At 43.6% G+C, this 20,698-nt stretch overlaps 1 protein-coding gene across 1 annotated transcript; it reads right to left on the reverse strand.

The window, feature by feature from the left end:
- Window positions 1-157: 157 nt before the first annotated feature.
- LOC109511020 (alpha-1,6-mannosylglycoprotein 6-beta-N-acetylglucosaminyltransferase B-like) lies at window positions 158-20,251 on the reverse strand. The gene is made up of 11 exons (XM_019861739.1): window positions 20,214-20,251; window positions 19,888-20,019; window positions 12,947-13,080; window positions 11,520-11,650; window positions 11,268-11,273; window positions 9,009-9,164; window positions 8,713-8,859; window positions 7,910-8,026; window positions 5,622-5,696; window positions 3,157-3,443; window positions 158-1,334 (listed from the first exon to the last, which is right to left on the reverse strand). Exons 1-11 carry the CDS (start codon window positions 20,249-20,251, stop codon window positions 1,136-1,138), a joined length of 1,422 nt encoding a protein of 473 aa, XP_019717298.1. The 3' UTR covers window positions 158-1,135.
- Window positions 20,252-20,698: the final 447 nt, after the last annotated feature.

Raw genomic sequence — 20,698 nt, forward strand, 5'->3', positions numbered from 1 at the left:
CCATGTTAGGGAGGAGTCAAGTTTAGTCTGGGTTGTTAGGGAGAGTCTTTGCCACAAGTGCAATTCATGAACAGTTCGAAAAAAATCGAATCAAATCTGTAAACCTATTAGTTTTAATAAAATAAAAGGCAAATTTGGATTCATAGTGTTTCGCTTCATAGTTGGGAGCCCGTTTCCAGTTTAAACAATTCACATACAGTCAAGGCAGGCTTTCGTCCTTATCCCGAATGTGAACCAAACCTTTGAACTTTAAACCGAGTTGTGCCCCAAAACTATCACCCAAATGATTATACTTGGATGTGGTTTTGCCATTATAAGAAGCCTCGTCACTATGACATGACCCCGTGATAAATGCCAACGAGACACCGCCGGTATACAACTGAGACAACCACGTTTGAGTGAGGATGCCAGCGTATTCAAATGAGAACTTAATCATTCATTGTTAAAAGAGGACAGGGGTCGGAGTGAAGAGCACAACGAAAGAAGACAGCACGCGGCTTTGATCCATGTTGATCTTTATATTTGAGGACCTCTTCTCCATCAGACAAGCCCGCTAGGACGCTGAAAAATCCACTCGAGTGTATTCATTGAAAAATAATTTGGTCGCCTTTATCTGTGTCCTCTCTGCTCCTTTTTCTGCCTTTTGTGACCACAGATGATTACATTGAACGATATTGCCGCCGACTCGGGGGGGCCCAGTTTGACAAATGACTGACAATCGACGACGGAAGGGGCGGAGGGGGTACAAGAGGCAGAGGCTATAACCCCCCCAGCTTGTCCGTCTACCCTTTTGTGCGTGCGCTGAGAGGAGATTGGATATTGAACTGTGCTCGCCTTCTTGTCGGAGTCCATGCGTGCGAAGAACTAAAGGTTCCCAAAATGAACGGATTTGTTCTTCAAGTGTCCTCCAGGGGGCAGGCTACACTCCAGTTGGCTTTGCCAACGCTCCAAATGGGTAATTCGGCCACCCGGCGACATAGGAAGTTCCATCATACGGTAGCCCGGTGCCTGTTGAAGCAATTTAAATCCATTCGTGGGGTTTCCTTCCACCACTCACCATTCCACAGCGGAGACCTCCTCCCTGCACTCCGAGGTAAGTGCTCATTACCTTGCCTCAATGCCAATTCTTCCACGGTCAGAGACAGTCCCTGCACAGCGCCACCTGGCCACGCCGGAAGTCCCTGCAGGGGCAGACGCGTCTGTATTTGGGCGAGTGGCCAGCGCAGCTGAAGAGCAGCGGCTCTCGCTGAAGTCCGCACTCGCGGCGCAACACAGAGAAGGCCGGGAGGATGTGGTTCATCTCGGAATCCAGCACTTCACACTGCACCTCCAACCTTCATAGGCACACAAATGACAATGTGAGGATTTAAAAAAAAAATTCAAATAAAATTCAGGGCCAACATTAGACTCATTGACTAAAACGACTTGATATTTTAGATGTAAGCCGCACCATGAAGAGACGACTACAACTCTGGACTTCCTGTATGCCGACGTAAAAGGAGCATTTGGCTCTTCTTCTCTCACATCTGTGAGGACCGTGACCACAACTTTTACCCCGAGTCGACCAAAGGGCCGCTGGTGGAATAGCAGGCGGCCAACATAAAGACTGTGACAGTTTGGTCTTAACACAAAGAGGAGGCGCTGCTGTTTTGATGTCACAGACTGAATGTATATTTTCAAAGAGGTGTATTTTTCTTGAAAACTAATCTTTTATGACAATTAATATTGTTATTTGGGGTGGTCTGATCGATCGAACGTGATCAGACAATTTTTAGTATGTGAGAGCTTTTTATGGCCGACCGCTCATTTGAAATGGCCACTTGTTGCGATACCAATGTGTACTTTAACCAAGGAAGTGCTGGGAACAAAATTCGGCCCAACAATGTGCACCAAAGGCGGCTGCCATGTGTTGAAAAGTTGTCGTTGACGGGCTGTCATGCGCCGAAAAGTAGTGGGAGACAGGTGTGGCAATCACGTGCCAAAAAATGGCCACTACGCCCCACAGGAGTAATTAACCGATTTTAAACCTTTCACAAGGGTGCCTTTTTTTGAACAGAGCCACTAAACACAAGAGATGTTTTTCAGATGGGTAGAAAGGGGCTCTACAGGGGTCTGGAAATTCACTGACGGAGACAATAGATTGAGTGGAGAAGAAACAAGGGTGTTGGAACCGGTAGGCGGGTATGAGATGAAAGATCATTTTGCGTTGAACGGCAGATGCGCGCGCGCGCACACATACTAGACACAAAGATGACAGAACTGAAAAAGAACAACGTCTCTACAAAGCCGGGAACACAAAAGATGTCAACTACACGTGCACAAAAGATTATTGAAAGAGGAGGCAAAAATAAAGAAGAAACATGACTGACTGGAGGGGAGCGTGTGGAGAACAATGCACACAAATCACAATTTACATGTCGGAGATCCGCGAAGCAAAACATCTGAACCAAAGCTCCTGTTTTGGAGAACACTTAACATACAAACCATGTCTTCATATTTCTACATGGTGCACCACGATGGATTTAGTCAGTGACAGAATAATTTCATCATTTGTGAGACGCTGATTTTTTCAAAGACCCTGGGTCATGAACCCTCTCAGCCAGTGTGACTCAACAGTATAAAAATCTCCGAGCCATGACATCATGTTATGTTTTGCCGCCGTCTTGCGCCATGCACAAAATACAAAACAAGTAACACCTCGGGGAAGAGGTATTTTGCCTTTTGGCTAAAGGCATGTTGTCGAGAAGGAAGCCGTTCCTTGTTTGCATCAGCTTGCGTGCATTTTAGCCCCGCCCCCAAAATCCGGACACCTTGAAGGACGAAAAAGAGCTTTATGCTATCTCTCAGCAAATCAGTTCCGAATTGTCCCCACTCTGCACATTTTCATCACTTATCTTCTAAACGTGATGTATTAAAAAACAAAACACAAATGACTTTACAGGGTCTTCAATGTTTAAGAAGTGTTTTTTTTAAACGTTTATTGGATTAAGATGCCAAATTATAATCTTTAACCTGCATTCCTCAACATAAAAATGAGTGTTAGTAGTTGATCGTCGCGCTCGCTTGATTGGTAAATTCTCCGAAAAAGGTGAACTGTATTTGAAATGCACCCATTTCTGCTTGAAATGCTAAAACTGTCCATTTGGGCCACCATACCTGCGTAGAGCCTCCTTGTTGTTGATGAAGCGAAAGTGAGCAGGCTCGCAGATGAAGCCGTGGCTCCGGCACGCCTCTACGCACGACTCGCCCTCTTCCGATACGAGGAGCCGTAAGGAGCTGAGAGGGGGCCAGGCTGTGGGAGGGGGGGTCACGTCGGACGCCCAGCCAAGGGCTGTGGAGTTGGGCAGGGGCACAAACAGAGGCCTTGCGAGGGGGCCGACGCCTGCAGGGCCTTGTCTGGATACGTTGGCGGGGACGAACAGTGGCTCCGAGGCACAGAAATCCTAAGGAGAAAAATACACCATCATTATTTGGACCATAACTGTCCAGCTTTTCAAATTTTGGTTTGGTTTACGGTGTTACGGTAGAGATGTACAGAGAACCCCAATATTAATGGGTGATCGGGACTGAGCTCCGCTGCGAATAGTGAAAATCTGTAAGTGATGTAATTGCCGATAGATGGCACAAGAAGGCAGATTTTTTTTCCTTCCTGACAAGGCCGTGACCTGGCTAAATGAAGCGCCTTGACTCAATTCAACATAGTTCCTTCACAACAAGTTTCTGTTAGAAATCGCACCAAAGCAATATTTTTATATTAAACATGGTCTTGGCCTATGCACAAAAACAGCAAATAGGGAGGTCAAATAGTAAATAATGGAGGACACGTTTCGGCAAGAAAACGCAACTTCCAAACACAAATTGCCGTCCTAGTCAGAACGTGCTGTGGGCTAACACTAATGTAGTCGGAACGCTCCATTTAGAATAAATTGGAACATGGATAAAAAAGTATTGATTTCGTTAGTTCAATTCAAAAAGCGAATTTCTTAGATGGTGTTGAGCACAATTTCAACCTACCGTAATTCCTGCATTTAAAAAAAAAAAAAAAAAAAAATTGTGATTAGTGATCAGATTCGAGATGGTGAATTTTTCATTGGTTGCAGTTTATAATTACGTAACAAAAAAAAAGACATTTCATTGTCAAATGAGGCACAATATTTAAATTTATAAGGGCACACTGTGTGTGTTTTCACGTCTATGAATGCACACAAACATGCACGCACATTTAAAGCTCGCATCTTACTGCGACAGAGGTGTCGTGTGAAAATTTACGCTTGCAGTGTGCCAGCAACACCCTTTTTGTATGTAGCTGCACATATACTGCAACATAACTTCATGTTTTGAGGCTCAAAAAAATCGGATTCTAGCTTAAAATAAATAAAATAAACCCATTGCCCAGCAAACTAAAGGCACTAAAAATGTTTAGACATGACTGTCACCTGAGCGGTAAACAATAAAAACGGCACTGAAAAGACAAATCATCATCTGGTTGCCGTCCGCACTTCCAAATACATCATCTTGGCGCATCCCTTCTTGCATGACTCGTCCCTATTTCATCAACGTCATTTGATGTAGCGCTTTGGACCCGGAGGGACGGGGTAGATATGTGAGAGTGTTGAGAGAACCTGACATGTGACTCGAAAATATTGAAGAGGTATGGTGAACTGCTGTTTAATGTACTATAGTGCAGTGGTTCTCAAACTAGGGTCTCCAGATCACCGATGGTCAGCGAGCCGTAGCCATCAGGGCTACACAATACAATTTGCAACAAATTATATTGTCTCATTTTAAACCGTGTGTACCTCCATACTTCACCTGAGACTCTGTGATGAGTAAAGCGAAAACATTCTGGAAAGAAATGCTAATAAACATTCAAGTGAACGGTGAATATGCAGGCGTCCGCTGTAATGACATTATTGGAGTGAAACAAAACAAAACAAAACAAAACATTTTTGTCACACTGCGTCAATCAATCACATGAACCCATCCCATTTGAGCTCTGAGCAGTACTTGCCTTTGTGCGGCAACCAATCATGTTGCAGTGGGGATTCATTACTTCGGCTCCACTCTGAGCTCATCAGTACAGCACCGACATAAGTCATGCTCCACAGAGGGTAAAGAATATATGACTGTGAAAACCATTATGTTTGTGTTAAAAGGTTAAAGCTCTGCAACATATATGCTAACTAGCCTTAGCATCGCGGGGAGTTTCTTCAGGCAGTTTGGCTGTTTTGAATGCACGCGGTGTACACACGCTGTTAGTTTTTTGTTTCGCTTGATCGAAAAGGACAACTGGAATTGACACTGAACATGGAGGAGCCTCTTTTTGATGAAATCTTCACTATTTGGCAAACTGGTGTTGATTGCAAGATGCTAAGTTGAATTCAGTGCAATCTAAACACTGAAGTTTATGCACAAAATGTAGTGCATGTATTAATTATAACTTAGCTATTCGCATTATTTTTTTAAACCAGAATTCATCATGATTTCGTTTTTAAACTAAACAATTTTGCATATTTTAACTTTTACCTCCCTTGCAAGTGATGTGACCAATTTTTCAAAATAAAAAAATGTACTCACTCATAGCATATATGCATGAAGGGGAGTAGCTCATAGCGTCTCACCTGCTGTTGTATGTAGGCGTGCACTCGCTCCAACATGCCCTCACACGTGTACTCGTAAGGCAGGTACGGTTCAACCTGCCAAACACAAAAAGCACTCCCAATTATGTTGCACATTTAATATGGTCACTTCACCGTGGATGTGTTCATCTGGATGCATCATTTTCACACGTGTCATTGGAAGCGGCGTGGATGACGGATGGATGGCCCGGTATTTGCATGACAGCACGACAGAGTACCTGCTGCGAGGCGCGTGCTTGAAATTCTTTATTTGCCTAATTAGCCGCAGAAGAACTGCCAGAGTGATCTATAACTGCAGAAATAAAGCAAGCAGATTGGAGGCCAAAGGTGCCGTAGAATCGGGCCACGCCGCATGACGATGCATTTTAAGAAGAGAAGTCAAGACGGCTGGAGAGCTGATCTACTTTCATAAAACTTTTTTTTTCTTTAAAAATTTTCAAAACCATCAAGATCCGTTTGATAAGAACGCAGGCAGAAAGAAAGATATATTGAAACGTGATGACTCGTCGGGACAGAAAGAGATTGCTTTGTCCCGCATGACTGAACAGAATGTGTGTGTGTAGTGCATGTGTGGTTTGTAGATAATGGCCATAATGTGTAGGTAGGGCTCGGCGGGCTGATAGGAGGAATTTTGTCATCTCATGGCTATTCACAATCCTACTGTGGTTGTGTGTGTGTGTGCGTGCATAGATAAGTGCCAGGAGAAGAGCATGGTGTGTGTTTTGCATGAAGGGCTCCATCAGTTGACCCTCAGAGATCTGACGAAATGGTTGCCTGAATGACAGCTGAACAAAGAAGAGCGAACCGCAAAAAAAAAAAAAAAAAAAAATAGCAACACTTTTCATAAGTGGAAATCTTTTTTTTTTCATCATTTGCTTGTCAAGTCAAAACATCTACGGCAACGTGTAAACCGTCTCTAGAATGAGTCAAGGTGTAAAGACCGAGTGAGTTCGGAAAGGTTGCTCTGGGTGGAGCACCCTAAAAAAATGTCAGCTTTCGATGTTAAATCGGTCCTTACGCACAAAACGCTGATAGACTTAGTCAAACTCCCCAGGGGCTTCGTTTATCAAAGAGTACGTAGAACAGGATCAAAATTTGTTTGCACGGCTGAAATTGAAGCGTGTGCAGAAGCCCCCCCAAAAAATCCGTATTCATCAAATGTACGAACACCTTTTGTACGCACACCAATAAGAAGGTTTTGATCAATCCCACCTGTTCTGAACTGCTACGCTCACGCACGTCTAGCCTCATTTGCATTGAGAAACGCCTCCTATTGACTAATGCATAGTAGCAACCATCCCTTAAAGAAATCCAAAAGCATCTCGGAGATCGACGATGGGAACAAATAAATACTGTTTTGAGCAATCAATGCAAGTTTTAGCTCCAGGAAAGATGGATATGGCACTTGGGAGTTTTGGATGCAGTTACAGTATAAGCCACGTATCCTAATAACATGGTTAAAGAGACTTCAAGAAAACAATCTAAATCTCAAACGTATTCAAATTGCCATGTCACGTTTTTTTTTCTTTCTACTACGGTCTCATGCAACTTTACAGTGACATGCCTGACTGCTGCTTCAAGCTAATTAATTGCAATAATCTAGAGCACGGTCCTCAATGGATCCCAAGCCATCGGGGCCGTACGGAGAGATTGAACAAAACATATTTGATTGAGTTGATCAAAGAGGGCCTGTGAGACAGTGATAACAGCGTTTTAGAAGGGATATTTATGGTCAGATTACAGTATGTCAGTGCTAGCAGATATTTTCCCGCCTTTTATTTACGATGCTGACCTAAAACAGCGAGGAGCGATTCAGCTTTGACCATTTTTCCAGCTGGCTTTAAAAGACAAACCTTTGGATTTTTATTTTTTTTTCCCAGTCAGGAAAAAAAAAGATTAGCACAACAGACACCAGCTCCGAAATGACTACCTTCATTTAAAAGGGTGAGTTGTATATTCAATAATTTGTTTTTCTTTGTCAAAATCTGTTTATGTCAAATTGGTCCAGGGCAGAAAATGTTAAAAAAAAAAAAAAAAAGGGCTGCAGAAACCATGTAGATGAAAAATCCAGGCATGTAAAAAAATGACAATTTTGAGAAATCTTTTATTTGACCATGTGAAGCCGATTTGGTTTTGTTTGCCTCGGAAATGTAGTTACTCTGCTTTTCATATTCCAGATGATGTCATTTGTTTTGGGATACCCTCGACGGTATGTTGCTTAAAAGGTCCAAAATTGCAGGGTTTTTTTTTTTTTTGCTGGGTGACACTACCTTGCGCCTCATAATTTCTCTGATGGCGGTGTCAAACTCCGCAGAGTTGTTGTAGTCCACCGTTATGACATGGGGGCTGCCGATGTACTGCTCCGCGTACGGATGCTGCGATGACACCTGCACAGCAACAATGGCAACTTCTTATCATGGATATTTTGACAGTAAAAACGAAATATTGCATAATCCATGATCAACTTTTGCTCGCACAGAGAGGATTGAATGACCTGGGATAATACAGCTCAAGTACATAAAATGACGCAGTATAAAATACACACCATGATATAAAACAAAAAATACCAAATCCCGATTTGGACTCTTTCATGTCATGGAGGCCTCTCCTCAAATAGACCCTCGTGAATCGTCATGTGTGTCGTCCACTTCATAAATAAACGCCCCACCCCAAAGCAAACCCCTTGAGACCGTGACATCATCATAGTAGATGTGGTGCTCGACATATTCACAACCTCATGTTGCCTGCAAGGCAGATGCGCTATCTGTAAAGCTGAAGTTGACAATGCAGGGCGCTGCTCGAGACGCACACCTCGACCTACCTTGAAGCCACCTTCGGGCTCATACGTGCCTGGTACTCTATGCTGTTGAGTAAATAAATAGCCACAGCAAGTACAGTAACACCCTACCTTTTCGCCGTTCACTATTCACATTTTCCTGTGGAACAGACCCTCAGTTCACCGAAAAATTCACCTGCTAGCATTTAAGACTCCTTCTGTAATACGCTAAGATGTCACAATCGGTTCGGATAAGTGCCATAGAAAATGGATTGACGGGAGTCAATGGTGGGTTACTTCTCTTGATGTGGGCTTTCCTTTGAAGAACTCGTGATTGAACGAGCTGTGAGGCGGTTTAAACTTTGGCTGCAGGAAGACGCAGCCGTTGGCGATCGCTTCCAGCGGGGCGGGGCCTTCGTAGGGAAAACCAAAGCCGATGAAGAGCTGCAGACAAATAAATAGGTACATAAAGATCTGAACATTGCAATTCTGTAAATTTGACATACCGGTACTCTTGACCTGTTTCCCTTTACGCGAAACACAACAACTGGAACATACTCCCCGAGCGTTTTTTTTTTTTTTTTTTTTTTTACCTTGGCTTTGCGCAGCAGCTGCTGCAGTTCGTGCTGGGGCAGCAGGCCGTGGTTCTTGACAAAGGCCGGAACCTCTGGAGGTCTCTGTGTCTCGTAGTACACCGTGCCATGGACCTCCATGTATTTATGGAGAATCTGCAGGAAACCTTCCTTGCCCTGATTGGAAGCATGAGGCAGACTAAAGGTGAGGTGGCTTGTGGTGCATCATGGCAACTTAGTTAAGGGAGCTTGAGATTGTTTTCATAATTCAACCGTACGATCGAGTCATCAAAGTAGATGTGTGTAAAGCCACACTACTATTAGTCTTTAATTTTTATCTTTTAAACCGAGCAATGAAACTGACAAGACTCCTTATTTTCATTCTTGCGAGGCTGTTTTGGGTAAACAAAAGTGTTCAAATGGGCTCGCCGTTTTACTGTCTGTGCGTTAACAACCGAGTCCGTGGACTAAGCTTTATTCTTGAAGAGAAAATGAAGCGTTCTATTTCAGCACATTCGGCGGACACGGCGAAACGGAAACAAACAATACGACGGTATTCACGGGCATATATTCTTCGTCCTCTTCGAAGAGCGACTAATATTACTGCCAGACAGACGTTGAGAAAGGAGCTGAGTTCCACTGCACAATATTTCGGTATGTCTGTCTTATACTGCCGTTGCCGTTGATACTCGAGTGTCAGTTACTCTCCTGTCTGTCTCATACTGCCTCCAGGTGGTCAAGGAAACGTATATCAGACCAAAACCAGACAAATACAACAAGCAAAATCTTGACATCGAGCTGCGCACATTGACAAATGAAGAATTGCCCTCATCCTCTGATTTCAGCCTCTCACCAGTAATTACTCTCTCATTCTGCAGCCTTTTAACACTAATTAAAAAAAAAAACATAACTGGAGTAAATGGTTCCTGTAATAAACTTTTATGTAAAATACATTTTTATCCGGCTTTTCAATGTATCGATGGAATAACTGATTCTAAAAATATACAACAGTGACACCCCCTTCAAAGTCTGCATTTGTAACCTTACCGCACATTCTCTCTACAGTGATCCGTGTTTTTCGTTATTATATAAGAGGCAATTTCCAATTCAAGGCTAATACTGATTGCTAGCAGCACAACAAACGCCAGTTCACTGCAAAAAAAAAAAAAAAACAAGAAAAAAAATCACTACAACTAGTCCAGTGTACTCACTGTATCCCTGCCCCTGCACTCTGACCCCCCCCCCCCCCTCACTGTGTTAATCCCTCCAACTGTAACTGGAGGCAAAAGATATCGATCAGCTTCTCCGTGGGGATTTTCCCCAGCCACAGAGAGATTACTTCGACGACTGACAGCGACAGACAATACGAAATATCGGAAGGCGGAACAGAGGTGGCTTAAATTCTTCTTTGCTGTGCATTAACATAGTGCATAGGGCAATTTAGCTGGATATGTTACAAGAGTTAAGCACTCTATTATAGCTGGATTCTTTTCCAGCAGCTGTCACTGCCCAATTCGAGGCCCTAAATTTGGGGGGGGGTTAAGAATCTGTGGAGCCCAAGTATGGAGCATTTCTTCACAGACATAACACTTATTAACACTTTCCTAACCTCAAGGACACATTTTAACAGCTTCAATATGTGTGTGATTAGAAAGTGCTGCCTTGAATCGCTCTGAATTTATTTGGGGCAAGAAAGTGAAGTTAGATCTGTAAAACTGAAGGGAAAAATACATTTTGAAAACAGGTATGCGAATTGAAAGTCTGTGTGGCATGCATATGCTAAATTAGTACAAACACAAGTGTGTGTAGCCTTTTGGAAATGAAAGCCGACAGTGAGAAGTAAACATACATGCAACAGCTGTCAGATGTAAATCCATCTATCCATCCATCCATTTTCTCACCCGCTTTATCCTCACAAGGGTCACGGGGGGTGCTGGAGCCCATCCCAGCCGTCTTCAGGCAGTAGGCGGGGGACACCCTGAAACGGTTGCCAGCCAATCGCAGGGCACACACAGACGAACAACCATCCGCGCTCACACTCACATCTAGGGACCATTTTGAGTGTTCAATCAGCCTGCCATGCATGTTTTTGGAATGTGGGAGGAAACCGGAGTACCCGGAGAAAACCCACGCAGGCACAGGTAGAACATGCAAAGTTCACACAGGAAGGCCGGAGCTGGGATCGACCCCATGACCTCTGCACTGTGAGGTTGACGCGCTAACCACTTGAGCACCAGATCTCAGTTCAAGAAAGAAAGAAAAAAAAAAAACGAGGCTCACCTGAAGCTTGTGTCCAAGCAGACAGATGCAATGAGAGAAAGGGACAAAACAACATGGAAATAGTATGTCAATACGCAAACTGGACACCACATATCTCAATGCATTTGCGCACGGCTGGAAGACTACTTTCAAGTGAAATAGAAGCATCGTACAAAAGATCATTCCCAGGCCAATTTCGGTTTGTGTTTTGCTGCCAAATGGAAGCTTTCATGTGGCACAGAGCCCCGCTTGTCATTTGTTGTTGTTTTGTACCTTCCACATGCTGGCCTCCTTCCCATACACCACTGCCATGCTGTTGACTTTGCTCTGTTGGATGCTCCTCTTCTCAGTTTCGTTCAACTCCTCTGACACGAAGCCCATGAAGGAGTTGTCTGGCGTGTGAGCTAAATATGGACAAAGGGGGTGGGGGTGGGGGGGGGCACGTTGTCGTACGGTGAGACAAAAAAAAAGGGCGAGACAAAAGACAGTCGTGCTGTGAGTGAGATACAAAGAGCATCCCGGTTTGTTTCATTCCACCGCTAATTCAGCCCTACAGCTGCATGGCTAAGTATTATAAATAGTCATTGTCCACGAGCCAGCTGCTGTTGGCTAAGATACATGCTACACGAGTGTGTGGGTTTAGTCTCGGTCGGCACGTAGTCAAAGTGAAACATGGGCAACAACAGAAAGACGATAATGGCGCCGCTACAGCCGACTGGTTTACAAGTGAATGTGAGAAGAGCACCAAGTAATGGAGCCAATAATTCAGTGAGTCACACTAAGGAGGCAGAGAACAATAAGTGCTTTGGGGGGAAAAAAAAAAAAAAAAGATCACACATACATTTGTATATCCGGTCGATGCAGCTTGTTAACTGCGATGCTGCTGAAAATAGGCATTGAAACGCCGTTAAATAAAACAAGGGCACAAACATACATTAGTCACATGTCAAATGAATGAGTCAATGATGGCCGTTTAAAATCGTTACAGCGAAGAAAACTGTTTGATTTGGGTGCTCCAACATTCTTGAATGACCAAAGAAACTAGGTGCAACTTGTGTTGTTTTAAGTATTCAAAAATAAATGTGCACTTTCAAAACAACAAGCTCCTGGACAAAGGACGTCTTGGCTGAGAAGTTAAAACGACAGCGGCGAGCAAGATATCAGCACATCCCTGAGCACTGTTGGAAGATGCTGAATTTGTTCCGGAGCCAAAAAGTAACACAATTACAACCTGATCTGATGACATGACGAGAATGCACTAAATGGAAGTAATTCATGTTGAATTCATAAATCTTGTTTGGACCTAACAGCTTTAGCACCTGGATGCACTTTTTTTGTTTTTTTTTTTGCTACTCAAAATTGCGATTTTTTTTTTCCATAATTAATTGTGTGGATTTTCACCCAAATTTGAAGATCCTTGCGATTACAATACCAACATCATGAATCAAAAGAAGCAGATAAACTCAAGAGAATGAGTTGCCTGTAATTAAAGGGAAGGAAAGCACACAGAGCTTTGAACAAAAACAATAAAATAGAATATGAAAAAAATGTTGTAAACCCCCCCCCCCAAAAAAAACTAAAAACTATAGAAAGCTCAAAATGATATACAGTGAACTCTCTCAGGATAAACATAAGCCATAGAAGAAGTAATTATACAGCGTATTTTCCGATGGTTGACAAAAGCACACGGAGCTTCTTACGGAACATGGTCATGTATTGCCTGGCGTTCAGGTTCCAATAGCCCCAGTTGGTCCGGTAGCCGTGCAGGGTGGCGTACTCCTCGTGGTTGTAAGCTGGCTCTGTCCCAAATGTGTCAATCACGCGGATGTGACATCTGCAATGACACAACACGGCCAATTTTCAAAATGTTACCTGGATTTTTTTTTTCCCCCTTCCCTTTTACAAAAATAAGAATGTGAGTAGAGAAAGGGGGAAAAAAATTGGCAAACGAGTAGAATTAAAGTCTACAAGGTAAACAAAGTGCAGGTGATCCATTGCAACAATGACAAGTGTGGGGAAAAAAACCTCAACAAAGAAATAAAAGCTGTTAAACTCATTCAGTACCAGCCAATTCTGGACCAAGTCTGAAAAGACGTTTAAAAACGTCTTTGGGAGTGAATGAGTTAAAAGTAAGAAATGTGATCACGCATTGAGCATCGACACAGATTCAAACACACGCTCTGGCGCTCTGAGTGAAACGCTCGGCACTCTCTGCCTCACCAGTCTGTAAACTCACAAGGATTAACGAGGGCTAAAAGGCGGCTTCCTCGCCCTCACTTTCACAACTTCCCCCTGGCTGGCAACTTTATGGGAATTTCCATCCATTCTCTGTATCATTGCAACCATGCCCAAGTGTCCTTGAGCAAGATACTCAACCCCTAGTTGGTGCATCACCAGTAGGTGAACGAGGTAACAGTGTGAAGCGCTTTGAGGACCTGAGGAACGAGGGACAGCCCATTTACCATTTTAAAGTGGAAGTCAAGTTTTCTTTACAATAGTATGTTCTTTGCTCCCCCACTAGTCTCAACACGGCCTTCTGATTAATATTGCCTTTGTGGAATATGAATTAAGCAGCAAAACTCATCCATTTTTTTGGGGTCAAGTGATGTTTGCAATGCGAGCCCGAAGGCAGTCGTGATGTGGCTTGTTAAAAACGGCGGCCCCCTGAGATGGCTGAAAATGGATGGATTCATCTGTTTCATTCTTATTCCAGAAGTGCAGTCAGAATACAGCGTTGAGACTCGCGAGTGCTCGCACAACATACACCTGCAAAGCAAGTTTTTGTGTTTCGTTCCCCTTTAACTGTCTCGAGATGGACCTGTGTGATACAGATACGGGGAATGACTTATGATTCACGGTTCGTCGCACAAGGCCAGTACACGTATCGGTACATCAAAAGCACACACTCAGAAAAATACATGTTTTTCCACTCTTGCGTTTGAGGGTCTATTGAAGCGGCTCATATAGAGACATCGGTGCCATCGCCCCCGCTTCAGAGATGACATTTTTTATAGGATTAAATCAAGCGACACTGGGGTGGGAAAAAAAAAAAAAATTGCGACTGGGCACTTACCTCCGTAAATGAGAGAGATGAAATGTACGACGCACAGCTTTTTGAGGTGTGGTACCGTATGAACACAACAGAGGATGCGGTGGTGGAAACCAACCACATTAACCGTCACCGTAACCAGAAGACGTTAAATAATTATGGCACACGTTTGTATTTAGATCGCCCGTTAAAAGGATCGCTGCACGTTTTTGGTCCAGAGAAAGCTCAGAGTAAATTATAAATGAAAAAGAATAAGTCAAATATTGGATCCTGTTTCCCCCTCCCCAGCTGCCCTATCACATGTCACCCTGTCGGAACGTGATCACTATTTGCCATAGATAAGAAGGTCCCCGAGGGAAGGAGCAGAGAAAATAAGGATGGTGACATTTGAGCGGAATATCCAACCAAGGCTCCGAGTGAGAAGCTAATTTGGGTTAAGTGGCGGCTCACCAAGGCTCATCTGATGTTAACTACGGAGGCATTTGACACGCCTCCATTTCAAATATGAGTCATCCTTTTGTATGACCACAGTAGCGGTCTCGGCAATCATTATGCAAATTTGTCGTTCTCTTAGCACGCAAGTTGGTTTTAAATTGCTTTTAAAATGACTCAGATGAGGGTGCTGTGTATCATAGCGTGTGCATTGCCAGATTGGAACGGGACTCGATTCATATTCCAACCTCCATCTGTGTCTCTAAGTCTGGAGCTTCTACAAATTTATCGACTGGCTACGGTGATGCATTAATTAAGAGAGGTTTATATATTTTCTTTCACGCCCTCCCAATGAACATGGGTGGATGCCACAAAGCAAAAAAAAAAAAAAAAAAAGACAGCCAACAGCTCTATGACTTAATGTTCTGAAGAGACCAAGGGCATTTTTTCTCTCTTAAACAAACTGGATTGAATATTTATTTAGGCATGATTGTTTACGCATTGGGTTCGTCTGTATGGGTCCTGCGATGGTCTGGCGACCATTCCAGGGTGTTCACCGCCTCTCGTCTAAAGCTAGCTCGGTTCAGACCGAGCTCTCTCGTAAACCTAACGAGCATAAGTGCTATAGAAAATAGATGGATCATAAATATAATAAGGCATCAAAATTATTCTGCATTTTATTACAGACTCTCCAGCACAATGTTATTTTTCTGGACAGCTCAGTTGTGTCCTATGTGGGCGGAAAAAACAAAACAAAAAAAACAAAACTCCTCACTATCTTTTCTCAGTCCTCCAGAAGCACTATACGAACAAACTACACGAAACAATTCATCCGAAAACTCAGTCAGCGTTGCAGATGCCAAATGTGCTCTACAGTAGCGGTTGACTTGTTGAAAAGTTGACTTTACGACTTCAGTCGATGTTGAATGCGTGAAATTGGCTTAATCACATGTTTGTGGCATTTACAGAACAAATTTTGGTTAAATATCAATGCTGTTGTCAATTAATCATTTAGGCTCAATTTTCACCACATGATCGTAAGCTGCGAAACATCTTTAGTCATCCAACCACTACGCTACAGATGTGTGCCACCTCGCTGCATCAGCATTGGGGGCATATTGCAGCACTGCCTCATCCGGACATAACATAAAAACATTCAGAGTGAACAAAAACATAAAACGAGAGCAATTAGATGGAGCTGTAATGCTCCAAAGCCCCCAGAACTATTGATTAATGAGGCTACTCTGCACCGCAAGGCTTTAACTGAACTGCTCCAGATATCGACAAGGAAAACTTTAGATGAAAAGAAAAAAGATCTCTCACCATTCATGAGCACTCACTTGGCCATGGAGCCAAAGATTTTTGAGAAGAAAATTATTTCATACACTTATGGGAAAAGAAAAATAGAGTGAGCGTGAGATAAAGCAGAGATGAACAGCATGAAAAACAAAGACAGACAGAGGCAGGCGGGCACAGATGGACAAGCTGGTTTTTGACGTGTCGCTAGACTCAAACGGATGAAGCGGTTGGGTTGCTCAGGAAATAGTTAAAAGCGGAATGGGAAACAAATAACGACTTGCTGCAGTAGTATAGATGGATGCTGAGTGATGGGCGCATGTTACACAGACAAGCGGAAAAGATCTTGGTGGCTTGTAGGCCGATTGATCCAAATATTGACTGCAACATTGGTATTGATGGATACTCGTGAAGTGCCGTTGATACTCGAGTGTCAGTTTCTCTCCCGTGCGCACTGCAGCAGTATTATCAAGTAGATTTCATATGTTTGAAATGTTTAGAAGGTTTGTTATTGTACACTGCAAGGGTGGGGCGGTCACCCGAGGGAGGACATCCCCGGCTCACCAGAGCGCTGCCAACGGAAAATTTTCAATGGGCAGAAAAATCTCTTTGGCTGGGCCACTGAGCAATACACACCAGACAAATGTTATAGCCGCAAGCATCAGTGGCCAATTCCCCAACCTCCATCTAATCATAAACCTTCAAACAACTGCTACTTTAACGCAAGCAACAGCAACAGTGGTTACAACATTACACATGGGCATAAAACACTTTAACTCTACAACAGGGGTGTCAAACTCATTTTTGTCGCGGGCCACATTCTAGTTACGGTTTCCCTTGGTGGGCCGTAATGAATTTTGGGAATCCATATCAACATTTAATCACCTCCACATATTACATACACAGCACACAACAAATTGATGGATAACTAGTTTTAAAATCAGATGTCAAGAATAAGGACTGTTATTGTGGATTACATATGACAATTTGAAATTTTGGTTCAGACTTTAGCAAGCATCATGGAACTTGACATGTTTGATTTGCTTTCGCGGGCCAGATCTGGCCCCCGGGCCTTGGCTTTGACACCTATGCTCTACAAGAACAATGACTAGCACTGGATAATAGTGACCTCCGCTGCATTTCCTCTATTACGCTTGACCTCAGGGCCGCCCGACATATTGCGGCACAATATTATACTACACTGAAGGCGCACGACTCTAAATACCAACCCATTTAAAAAAAACAAAAAAACAAAAAACTATTGCTTAAACATCTGCGGCATAGCAGGGGTGTGAAAGGTGAACCGCGATGAAGCAGAATTTGCCGCAATCACCTTCAAGTAGCTCTGGGCTTGTAAAGAAAAGCACCCAGATCTGGATCAGAGTCCACCTCGTGTCCATTTATTTTTTTTTTTTAAATGTATTTTTACGGAGTGCCGCACATTCTTCTCTTCCAAACTAATTGTCAAAAGGTGTTGGAGAAAGCACAAATCAGGACTCCTAACACCAACGTAGGACTGCTGTCCTCAGCAAGCAATTAGACTCAGGCTGCTGCTGCGCGGTGACATATAGTCTGGGGGAAATGTGCTATTTTCTAAGTGCGACTGCCTGTGTGTGTGTACAAGACACACACACGCACATACACACACACGCGCACGTACACATTGCGAATGAAAGAGAAACAGCAAAGCAGGTTATGTTCTGGGGAGGAAAAAAAAAAGAGCTTCCTCTGTAATGCTTATAATTGGATTTTAAAAATACATGTCATGGCTTTCATGGCTCTGTGTTGTTTGCTAGCAGACATGTCCCAGCAGAGGACTTTGTTTTCGTGTTTTTTTTTTTGGGGGGGGGGTGCGCTCTTTGCTCCATTGTCACATCCCCACCTTCCCTAGGATTCGCATATTTGTTTGTATATAGCTGTGTTCTTTTGGCATTTAGCCTGTAGTCACAGTGTGTCTCGCGCCTCCACTTTGCGCGGGCGCGCTAACCACAAAAGAACAAATGTCAAATTGCTGCAATCATAGTAAAAATATGATGAAGGGTGTATTACTGAAAGGATTTTGCTCCGTTGGTCTCATGGCTGTTGTGGCCTACTTTCCAGGATGTTCCACCTCTGTGGGAATGCCAAAAGCTGTTAGGCGCACTCTGAGATGCGCGACTATCACACACGCACACCCACAAGCGCTTAGTTGTTTTCATAATCCTTACGATCTTGTTTTTGTCAGGCAGGCTATGTCATGTCTTTTTGCTACTTCTTTCAACTTCCCTTAGGTGACTCGAAGAACATCCAAATAAAAGAACAAGCGCTAAGAACAGCTAATATGACAGAATAGCCTTCGCGCTACAGCGCCGATTTACTACGATCCCAAATAACGATTGTTAAAGTGCTGTGTTCCTCGAACAGGTAGCCTACAGTGTTGGTGGGGTTGTCCAGCGATCCCAAATTGTCAGAGCTAAATTACGAGTTCACTCACTCGAAAATACTGAAGTGGTGGAGACTGCTTTAGCTAGATTTAGGGTTTGCACTTTTGCTTGTTCCGATGAATGATTCTCACCAATAAACATTCGGGGGAGGACCGCAAGCGCAAAATTACGTATGAAGTGATGGAATTGGAAGTGTCAGTGGTCAACAAAGAAACCGAGTAGGAGACAAAAAAAACAATGCGCCTCTAATTTGGCGGAAACGTGCAACCGCATAACGTTGAAGTGAGGTGGCCCGCTGGAACAGTGGTTAGCGTTTTGACCTCACAGTGCAGAGGTCGTGGGTTCGATCTCGGCTGTGTGGAGTTTGCATGTTTCACCCCATGCCTGCGTGGGTTTTCTCCGGGTACTCTGGTTTCCTCCCACATTCCAAAAACATGCATGGCAGGTTGATTGAACACTCAAAATCGACCCTAGGTGTGAGAGTGAGCGCGGATGGTTCTTTGTCTCTGTGTGCCCTGCGATTGGCTGGCAAGCGGTTCAGGGTGTCCCCCGCCTACTGCCCGAAGACAGCTGGGATAGGCTGCAACACGCCCCGCGACCCTTGTGAGGATAAAGCGGGTCGGAAAATGGATGGATGGATAACGTTGAAGTTGCACCCTAATCCAACTACTTGATTTTGCCTCAACTGCCTCATGGTTCATCAACAGTCATTTTCACACAATTGACAGAATTTTTAGCACTCAATCGATTATTATGATCGTTCCTCATCCCTTTTGGACACTTTCCAAATGAAATTTTCAGCGCTGCGCTTTAGTAGGGATAATGATCTTGTTTGGCTTCTCTCCATTAAACTGAGCAATATTAGCCCATTAAAAAAAAAAGTGGTAGACAAACAAATTAAAGGGTAAATAACGCATTTTCATTGCAAAATACAGCGTTGGAGCACAGCACATTCACCCTGTTTGAATTATTGTGTGTTGAAGTAGAAAATGACCACATCATTACGGTTTATGAACATCAACTGCCTGAACAATGGCACCCATGTCGCAGGCTGTTTTCCCAACAAGCGATGTACGTTGTTCAACATGAATGAGAACAACCCACGTAGAGTCCATATTTTCTAACTGGATACAGTATTATAGTACAAGACACTCCCATAAATGTGGGTTGCTTGCAAAATGAGATTTGTCAACGTGCAACCCTAGATTCGTAACAAATTCATTTCACGTTGCAAATATGACGACACACCAATGGAAGTCTTTCGGGAGAAAATTGCAAAACATGTTCTTATGGTCACCGAGAAACACAAAGGCTTATTCCGGTTGAGCTGTGTAATATAGCACGTACATTTTCCCATTATTTACTGCTATTTTCTTCATTAAACACAAAGTAAGAGCCACAAAAAAAACAAACCTAAAAGAAAAAGGAGAGCGGCACTCACTTGTGTCTCTTGAGCGAGAGCCCCATGTGCTGCTTCATCTGCTGCAGGCCGTGGTAGTCCGTATAGATGAGGTCAAAGGGCAGAGGGCCAGTCAGTGGGCAACTGCCTCTGCCGGGGGGCACACCCAGGAAGCTGCAACACAAAACGCATTTTTACAAATGAAGATGACGACTAATAACAACACTTGAAATGAGAAACCAAACAGCCAAGCGCTCATTATTAATACCGGCATGTCTACCCTTGTTACATAATTCAATTATCAGAGGTTTGTGTCCTCCAGGCATGTGTTGCTTTGCCTCAAAGTGCTGACGACGGAAAACATTTACCGTGCGGGGACGACTGCTTTTTGCTGCGTGTGCTGCATTTTGGGTCAACAAAGCACGATTGCAGGCATCAGAACAAGTGAGGTTGGTATAATAGAGCGTGTGAATGACTGACAGATTTTTGTGAGTGAAAAGCAGCAGCAGTCTGCGCCAAATATCTTCCCATAGACATGGTTAGAAACCCAAAGTTCCTTGTCGTCTGCCGATTTAACAAGTGGAATATTTGACGGGGGGCGCCTGATTGGCTAATTGCCTTCGGGTCATGGCGCTGCTGATTGGCTGCCGCCGAGGAGACCAACTGCAAATGTCAAGCTGCTGTCAGGAGGCCTTTTTGACAACGGTCACGCTCCTCCAAACCACTGTCAACCATTTTCCTCAGCGCCGTGCATTTTTCATCATTTATGAGCGCTTTCTGTTAGTTTCGTTAAGTGAGCCAAAAATGTGTGAATCTTCCCATTGGTGATCTGTTTTGGTTTCTGTGAATTAAG

Source organism: Hippocampus comes, unplaced genomic scaffold (assembly GCF_001891065.2).
Source record: "Hippocampus comes isolate QL1 unplaced genomic scaffold, H_comes_QL1_v1.1 scaffold7, whole genome shotgun sequence".
Taxonomy (NCBI): Eukaryota; Metazoa; Chordata; class Actinopteri; order Syngnathiformes; family Syngnathidae; genus Hippocampus; species Hippocampus comes.